At 34.2% G+C, this 10089-nt stretch overlaps 1 protein-coding gene across 1 annotated transcript; it reads right to left on the bottom strand.

Annotated features, from left to right (window-relative positions):
• Positions 1–6962: 6962 nt before the first annotated feature.
• LOC124825433 (small ribosomal subunit protein eS6) lies at positions 6963–9831 on the bottom strand. Its single transcript, XM_047298040.2, has 6 exons — positions 9680–9831; positions 9446–9510; positions 8681–8738; positions 8477–8585; positions 8081–8353; positions 6963–7377 (listed from the first exon to the last, which is right to left on the bottom strand). Exons 1-6 carry the CDS (start codon positions 9683–9685, stop codon positions 7145–7147), a joined length of 744 nt encoding a protein of 247 aa, XP_047153996.1. The 5' UTR covers positions 9686–9831; the 3' UTR covers positions 6963–7144.
• Between the last annotated feature and the right edge of the window lie 258 nt (positions 9832–10089).

Below are 10089 nucleotides of genomic sequence, written 5' to 3'. Positions count from 1 at the left end.
ATATTTGTAACTAGTACAATAGTGGCTAGATAGTGGGTGACACGATAGGTTTGATACTAACAAATATTGATAGGATATACTTTGAATGACTCTAATATCATATTAAAAAAGTTATTTTAAGACTAACTTATACATACAAAATTGACTCGTAAGATAGAAATTATTTTCACTTATATTATAAATTAGTTTTATCTCTCTAATCAATGTAGAAGGTTTATAAGTATCAAATTACTTGTTATTATACTTTATTTAGACACCTAATTTATATAACATTAATTACTTTTTTCAACAACAAAAATCTAACACCCTATTAGATAAACAATCATCACAACTTTTGATTCAAACTTTGAATTTCAAATTTTAAATTGAAAGATTTGATTGAATATCTTACCATATTAACCAACATCTTGCCATTAAAAAATTACGTAATACAAATAAAATTCCTAAAAAACCTCAGTAGAAGGAAAGGATGTCAACTGCCACATTTGTCATTGGATTTGAATGAAAAAAATACAAATCAAAAGATAAATAAAAAGGCCTGGTTTTTAAGAAATCCATTATGATTCACCTCCTTTTTCCTGGAAGTGAACTTAAGTCTATTTTCTCTCCTTAAGTCTTTTAAATTACTAAGTAATTGTTTATGCATAGCATGTTTTTTTAAAAAAATTAAAATAAGTTTTTATAGTAGTTTTGCATTTAAGTCAAAGCGAGGATGAACTACATTATAAAGTTAAGAGTGACCTTCCATTCTTTGGTGAGAATACTAGTGCATTATCATACCTAGCATAGGAAAAAAGAATAGAAGAGTTTCATCCATTCTTAGTTAGGCATGGTAAATATCATATATTTAGTTTATGCATCTCTAGGCTTATAGGATGTGCAAGTGGATGGTGGATTCAAAGACAATATAAGGTTGAGAGATGTAGAAAATCTTTGATTGAAAAATGGTGTGACTTGAGAGCATGCATGAGAAGAAAATTTGTTCCTTCTTCCTTTGTGATAAACAAAGAGCAAATATGTGAGATAAGAGAACTCATTAAAAGAGGAAAAACTTTTCTAAAAAGTGTAGAAGGGTTCTTTGAAAGATAAGATGAGTTTAAAGAAAAAGTGAGAAAGCTCTTGAATGACAAGAGAAAAAAGAGATTCAAAGAATAAGAGATGAACAAATGAGAGAGATAGAAAACAAAGAAAGAGTTGAAAGAAAACAATATCTTGACACCTTAGAAGAAGAGCTTAGAGTTCTTAATGAAAAAAAAAGAAAAATCCAAGAGGACTTAAGGAAGATTAAGAGAAGAAGAGAGGAAGACAAGAGAAGGAAGAAAAGAAAAAGAACAAAGAGAGAAAGAGGAATGAGTAAGAAGAGCAAAAAAAGGCGGAGGAAAGAAGAAGAGAGTATGAAGAGAGAAAGATAAAAGAAAGGAATGAGAAAGAAAAGAGAGAAAAAGAAGAGAAGACGAGGAAGAGGTACTAAAGTCCCTTACCACTCCCACAATTATGGTTGAGACTAAGATGATGAAGAGAGTTTTCTAATCCTTGAACTTTTCTTAATACATTCAACCATCTTTTATAACTCCAACTTATACTTTTGAAAAAATTTCAACTTCTTTTTCACCTCCCACTATTTTTAACTCCTCAACTTTTTCCAAATCAAATGTTAAGTTGATATTACCTTCTAGGATACATTTAGCTCAAAGTAGACCTTCAAAATTTTCAAGTAAATTCTTCTGAAATTAACATAAGGTCTTCTTCAAATCTTTCATCTAGATAACATGTTTTTGTGGCACATCAGATTATTGGATTTGTGTTTGATGACACTTGCATATGGATCTTTGATCCCAGTGGAAAGATACACAAATTAAAAAATAATAAGAATAGAATTTTTGTCATAAAAGAACACGAAGATTTGAGGACAACACCTTTTCAAAAGAGGGGTATGATGACATATCTGTAAAAGTTGACTCTTGTGTTGGAAAGGATAGTCTTTCAAACACATACATCCAACACAAGACAAATAAAAGCTTTAAAGATGCTCCTACTCTCTAAGACCTTAATCATTCATTTGATTTAAGGTGTATTATTCTTAGGAGCTATATTCTTCATTTACTCACTATCATAATGATAACGATTGAAAAACCGTTATTTTTAGACTAAATTTTGATATTAAAAACACCCTTTATGACTTAGAAACTAGCTTGAAATCATGCTTTTGCTTAGGTTGTGAGAATAAGAGAGTTGAAGGTGGTATTATTGGTTTTGTGCTTGTTTTTCCTTGTTTTGACAGGAATTAAGATGAATTGGATGAAGAAGTTGAAGTAGCAAGTAGCAAGGAGCTGGAGTCAGGAAAGGCTGGAAAAGTGGCACATAGAAGAATCGTAGATAGCGCTGAGCGTTAGTTTGAGGCGCTGAGCGCCAATTTGGAAGTGCAACCACTGTTTCACGCCTGGGCGCCACCACTGAGCGCCAATTTGGTTATGCAACCACTTTTTCACGCTTGAGCACCACCACTGAGCATCATTTGAGTGTCACAGCTACCGCTGAGTGCCTTTATGGGGCGCTGAGCACTGACGACGTGGGCTTGGACCTATTTTATGTTATTTTTATAAGTTATTTAAGGTTTTGGACATTCTAGGGTTCATATATTTTGACAGAAAGAGGCGAAAACACACTCCTTTCACCCCTTGGAGGCGAATTTTGGTCGCGGAAGCTCCGATCTTCAACTTCTAGGGTTTTATCTTTCATTATTTTCCATATTTTCATTTAGTTTTACCATGTCTATGGTGAACTAAACCTCCATTGTTGTTGGAGAAACGATGTAATCCTTTGAAACTCTCATGTATAGAATTTATTTATATTATAAATGCTTTACTTCATTAATTGTTAGGGTTTTTCCTCTACGCTCTATGCATGCTTTGTTTAACTCATTCAATTGCATGATTATTGATTTTGTCAATATGGACACATATGGGAAAATCTAGAACTGGGGAAATTCTCCCAAACGCAATATTACCTAGACATAGGGATAGGAGGGTTGGTTGCCTTTAAGCTTCTGCGCAAATGTAATGCATAATTAATTGTTGGGGATACAAGACATTGTGAACTAGTAATTAAGAGTAGGCTTTCTTCACCGAGACATCGGGTTTAAGGTAAATTAGAAAGTGGCATTAACAGTAATGAAGAAGATTAATTCATAAATACATGAGAGTGGATAGGATAAGTCGGAAACCCCAACAACATAATCATTCCATACTTTATATCAATCACTTGTGCCTTCTTCAAGTCAATTGATCAAAACTTACATTTATATTTATTTTTTGCACTATAAACACTATGATTTTGTTCACGAGTCTTAATTAATCAAGAAACCATATGAATGTCTAGGCCGTGAGTCTCTTGGGAAACGATAACTTGGTATTACCATTTATTATTACTTTATACGATTCGGTACACTTGTCGGAGTGTTAACACATAACAATTGTTCAATTTGTGTTATAAGATGGGTATTTGACCCCGGTGGAAAAGAGACATAATGACTCCAAAGAAGATTAGGAAGTTTGCCTTAGCCCAAGTTGAAGATTTGAGGGCAAATCATTTTCAAGAGGGGGAGGATGATGACATACGCCGATGATGGCATACCCCCTAGCCATGGTCAAACATCTATAAGAAGATTTGAAGTCATTTATGAAGATGGTCTAAACTCTATCTTTTGGACCACCTTTGAAGCCATCATGGAGCCTAACTTGGAGTACTATGGGTTTAATTTAGGCCATATATCTCGGCCAAGTAGTATAGGTTTTTTAAGGCTTATATTAAGGCCTCATTAGCGTAGAATTTTTCCTTAAGCTAGACATCCAAACCATGTGGAAAATATGTGTCATGTGTCATGCTTCCATTAGAGAGGATTTAGCTTTAATAGTGGTCACATGACATTCTAGGAATGGAGAGAATTTTTCTTTATGAGTGACCACATGTCCTCCCCTCATTGGAGAGGATTTGTGGAAACTTGTCCACTCTTTAAAAGGCTTCATTTTCGGCCAATGACTGCAAAGGTGAAAAATCATTTTTTTAGGATTTTTAAAAGACACTCTTGTCTATAATAGATAGAGGTGTCTAGCTGATAGTTTCCGTATTTACAACCTCTATCCTTAATGATCCACCTATCCATTGCATCCTTTTAACTTTGACCCAACATAGCTAGGAGATTGCTATCATTATCTAATTGAATTTTTAATTCAATTAACTATCTATATAAACAAATTTTGTATTCAACAATGTGAAATATATTTTTTTCTTCAAATTTTGCATTTTAAATTAGGGTTAAGTATGTTTTTAGTCTCTAAACTATCAAACGTTTTTGGGTTTAGTCCCTCTTCCAAACTTTGTTTCACTTTCATTCTTCTCCTTAATGAAACTGTAATTTTTAGTCCTAAAAAACGAACGACATTAAATTTTCAGTGAACTGACTAACAATGTGTCACGCATGTCACGTTAGAAATTGAAAATCTGAAATTCAAGTGAAAATGCTTTGGTCATTTTCTCTTCCTCGTTACCATGGCTAACGACCCTCCTCCCTCTCTCTGCCTCAGCCTCCACCCCTGACACCATCACATTCGTCCCAGCCTTCCACCTCGACCCCACCGTCCTCTATCGCCTCTTCGGAAAGCTTTTCATCCTCGTTCTCTCCGTCTACAACAGCCCAATGGGTTGTTCCTGCTGGGTGCACGACGCCAAGCTGTTGGGCCGAGTTCATATCACCTTTAACCTCTCTCCTTCCCTCTCTTACTCCAATACCTTCCATAGCGGTGGCTCAACCTAGTTGGGTTGACTTTGAACGTGTGTATTATAGTTTATAATAATGTTAATTTTAAGTTTTGTGTTAATTAGAGAATAGATCTTTTAATGTTTGTCTAATGTAGTTAGCAGGAATCGCTTACTGTTTCTATTTTGCAGCAGGTTTGGGACCGAAGGGGTTTGACTCTAATAGAAGGATTAGTCTTGTAACATGATAAACTTATTATTTGTTAAAAGAGATACTAATGTTCAGTGTGTGATATGCTTTTAAATAGAACTATTTTTGAAGGAAGGCAAATTTAAGAAAAGATAGATATGGATTTAGGGTGATGTGTGAGACAAGAAAGAATATTGAATGAGACACTCATGTGGTGTGATTTGTGAAACTGAGACTAGACTTGTGATCTGTTAGGAGAAAAGTACATTCCGGAGATAAATAAGAAAAATAAACGAAATTTGTTTACTTTTATTAGCTTCCTAATAAAACATATCCTTGATGGTTAAAGTCAGTGTCTAGCATATATAATCCAAGGATTGTTTGGGATAAAAAGTTACTGCAGTTGATTTACTGGAATTCTGGGGATGTGACAGAATTTTTGTGTATAGGTTTTATGTAATCATCTAGTTTCAGTGATGTTCAATTATGTATTGCACACTTGTTTGTTCATTCTTTTTAATTTTTCCTGCTAATTTAGAATTGCTTGTACCTCATACTCACAATAAGTGCCTTGCTAAAAATTGTAATCTTCATTTATCCACTGTTGGTTATATATCCTTATAGGTTACTGTTATTTCTTTACAGAGTTTGACATTACACAACTACTTCGGAGAAGGAACAGACATGATAGGAGTACCAACCAAGATGCTGACAGTAAATTGCTCAGTGAGAATGAAAGTGCATAACCCTGCAACTTTCTTCGGCATTCATGTCAACTCTAAGCAAGTAATCTCATGTATTCAGAGATCACAGTAGCATCTAGTGAGGTAAGAAAATAATCTTTAATATCAAAGACTGCCACTACTGTTTGATTTAGAAGGGTTGGTTTGAGAGTAATGTTATAGTTTTGCTTCTAATGTTGATAATGACCACCACTCTTAAGTGTTAAATTCCATGTTTACATACACATTGTTGCAGCTGAAGAAGCACTATCTACCGAGAAAGGGTACACGGAATGTGTCTGAAAAGCATAAAAAACGAAGTGAATATTCTCACCCAAAACTTGGAGTCAAAAACACGTACTCAGCACTTTCAAAGACTGACAAATTTGAGGCAAAAGATGAAGGAGAATAAAACAAACTGATAAACTAAAAAATATTCAGAAGATCCAGGAACTAATCTCTCAAATTCTTCATCTCCACATCTAATGAAGCTAATATTAGTTACATCACATGGTACATAACACCCGCAACTAATACATTCCTCCAATTCTATCTCGTCCCATACCACGCCTATCATCTCTTCCACGGCTGACAAAGGCATTTCCACGGCCTCTGTTATCCCAGTCCAGTGGAGGTGGTGGTCTATCAAACTTGTTTCTCCCCTGTAGGCATCTTCTATGCAATCAGTGAAAAGTTAACGGTGAGATGAACTTGGCCCAACAGCTGCGCCGCACACCGAGGGAACGGCCCATTGGGCCCTTGTAGATGGAGAGAACGAGGATGAAATGCTTTCTAGAAAGGCTAAGAGGTGGTGGTGTCGAAGGTGAAGGCAGAGGTGACTTTTAACGTAACACTTCGTTAGTCAGTTCACTCATTTGCTTTTAAAGACTAAAAATTACAGTTTCAACAAAATTTGAAAAAGATAACAAAGACTAAAAATATATTTAACCATTTAAATTATAAATTTTATATTTTAGATTATACATTCTAAAATATAATCTAGAATACAAATTTGTATTCTAAAATGTATAATATAAAAGTGAAAATAGAAATCGTAAATAAAAAGTGAATTTGGAATTTTTATGTTTATAGGGGAACCCATTGAAATTATGGAGTGCACGAAAAACCTACCTTGTTTGTGTTAGTGATTGAGACTCGTGTGCATTGTTTTGTTGGAGCAAAGGAATGAAGAGAAAAAGAGGAAAGAGGGGAAAAGGTTTAATAAGTAATCCTACAAGTTACAGCGAATGTTTATAAACAGAAGCAAAATCATGAAAAAAAGACTGATGAAGGAATGAAAAGAATGATTAATCTCCCTCATACATAAAATACGATTAAGTCGAATTAGACAAAGTTAGAATAATTAAATAAATAACACTGCGTAATAAGTAACTCAATGTAACCGAAAAACTCAACCATGGTTTATCATAACATTGGTATTATAAAACATTCACCATATCTATATCTGGAAGTCAGCCTATACAGCTGCCTTGGTAGCACTGGAAATCTTGGACCTCCTCTTGGCCAAACTCTCACTGCGGCGTTCCCTCTGCTCCTTCAACCTGGAGGCAAGGAGTTTCTGATACTCGGCTGCCTCTGATTTTGCCTTGGCAATTCTCTTTTTCTTATCAGCAATCCGTGCCCGCTTCCTTTGGAGAGTGAGAGGAGTGACTAGTCTTTGAATCTTTGGAGCTTTGCTCACCTTTTTCCCTGCAACCATACGTTCAAACCCATTCAGACTATAATCCATCACAAACTACGTTTCTTATCCAGTGTCCCAAAGGGACCATAGCCTAATTATACCTCAAACTCTTCATTTCAAATTGATACAAGGATCTGGCATATAGTTTCTTAGCAGGCGTGCATCATCAGAGCATTTTCTTAAAGGGTAAAACTTCATTCGGGAAGTGGGCGAGAAAATTATATATACTTCAACAAAAATTTAATACCATTCTGATAAAATATATTGAGACAAGAAATTGACCTTAAAATATTTAATGCAAAGCAAGTCAAGCAACATCCCATTCAGTCAACATGAAACAAAGAAAACTTTAGGATCTATCAAAAACCACAATTTCAATAATCAATAAGAATAACATCGTGTTTCAATGTAACATACTATGTAATAAGGCCGCCGATTAATTTTTATGGAAATCATTTTGCTGTACAATTTAAGAAATGATCTTTGGAGAACTCCTACAATCAACCATGCATGAAGTATATCTGCCGGTAATACAAATGTACATCAACATAAAATAAAACAGCTATGGGTAACAGATTAGTTGTCAATAAATGTATGTTCGGTAACAGATTAACATCATTTTGTTTACATATAAACATGATCCCTTTCTCTAGTTCAGAAACATAGTCAATTACAAAATTAAATACAGGATATATGTCATTGGAACTTTACCTGCTTTTGTTGTAAATGTCCGACGGTAGGTGTTGACATACTTCCTAACATCATCCTCTTTAGAAAGGTTGAACAGTTTCCGGATTTTGGAGGCTCTCTTTGGCCCTCTCATCCTTGGCTTCTCAACGTCAGTCAATCCTGGCAAGTCATTTTCTCCCTTCTTCACAATTACCAAGTTAAGCACAGATAGGTCAGGGCTGACAATGCACCCACGAACAGACTTTCTCCTGCGCTCTCCATTACGCCTTCCATATCCACGGAAACATGGAGTTCCTATTCAAGAAACGGAATAGATTTTAAAAAATAAAGTTCTTAAAGGCAGAGAACCAAAAATGGAACTGATTTTAAATACAAAAAGGGAACAGTACAAGTATATATAGAGTACTTAAATCATACCCCTATGAAGAAGCAGGCGAACCCGACCAGGGGTCAGCACTCCCTGCTTCATTGGGAATCCTTGTTTGTCACAGCCTCCAGTAATTTTGAATACATAACCTTTAAACTCCTGTTGGCAACAAAAGAATAGATGAAATAATCACTAAAAATCAAGCAAAACTTTGGTTCACACATTTAAGGTTTGAAGCTAAAGGGCGTACATACCTCCCCAAGTGCATCTCCATTGACCTCCTGTGAGATCCTCTTGTCCCAAAATGCTCGTCTGTAATTTGAAGTTGGAAATACTTTAGTATGAAGACAAGTTGCATGACCAAAAGAACATATGACACGAGCCTCATATAAAGCTTTTAACATTTTTTTAAAATTTAAATTAAATTCATTTATTTGTTTTATTTCCTATAGTGATCATCAAGTTTACGGAGGATTAATACAAAGATACTATTGGAACTAGAAAGATATAAATTGCTCATAAATTTCACACACCAAAACGATTAAAATTTCAACAGATTCATTTATAATTTCACGTGATATGCAAGGTACTCGTTGCTAATATCCCACATTACATATATATATATATATATATATATATATATATATATATATATATATATATATATATATATATATATATATATATATATATATATATATATATATATATATATATACTTGCCTTTGGAACTACTTATAACAGCCACACTTTCAGTAAAAGTTTTTGTATTTATAAATAAATGGGCAAATGATACAAATATATTTTGAGATGCTTAATTTTTCTCTTAAAAAAAGTGAACTTTAATTCAAAATAACTATTAGGAACCGATAAGAGTAGGAATTCGAAAAGTTTTAAGCATAGTTTACTACAACCTAAATAAATGGGGGCAGGCAAATTTAACAATACATCCTTCTTTCATGGTACAACAAAAATTGAAAAAGATTAAAAGAGGAGAAAAGAAAAAGTGAAGAGAATACAGTTTCTGATCGTCATCGATCTCGAGCTTCTTCTGGCATCCAGTGGTGGGATTCGCAATGTTGAACTGCAGAATAAAAAGGCACAATGAAATTGAGCAACAACAAAAGTACTTAAGGTAAGAAAGAATAGGCATAAATAAGAAGGACTAGGATGAGGAAGGCAAAACTAAAAATACGAATCAGAAAAAAAAAAAAAAAAAAACAACTGCGAGAAGGGTTTGCACAGAAGAGAACCTTCATTTTGGAATGTTGTTCCGCAGCCGCGTCAAACTCTCTGTGAGAGTGGTCAGAAAACTGGGAGCTTGCAGACGGTAGAGAGAGGGAGTAGGGTTTATTGTTCAACTATAATATACCACCCCAGGTCTTTCTCTTGGGCCTCAACTGGGCACTTCGACGAAATTGGTCTGGGCCTGCTGGACAATGTTACCAACAGCGTTCTAAAATCTAAGTATTTTTTATTTTAATTTTCTAACATTTAAATGTATTTAGATGATTTCTCGTGTTAAAAATAATGTATTAGTTTCCAAACATTACAATTATTTGTAAATTGACCACCATAAATTAATTGTCAATAAAACCATTTTTTGTGTAAACTTGATTTCTTCTTAACATAAAAAACAATGAGAAATTTTTATTTTTTTTAT

This window comes from Vigna umbellata, chromosome 5 (assembly GCF_029865625.1).
Source record: "Vigna umbellata cultivar VRB3 chromosome 5, Vumbellata_1.0, whole genome shotgun sequence".
In the NCBI taxonomy this organism is placed as follows: domain Eukaryota; kingdom Viridiplantae; phylum Streptophyta; class Magnoliopsida; order Fabales; family Fabaceae; genus Vigna; species Vigna umbellata.
This window is presented reverse-complemented; position numbering and strand designations above follow the sequence as displayed.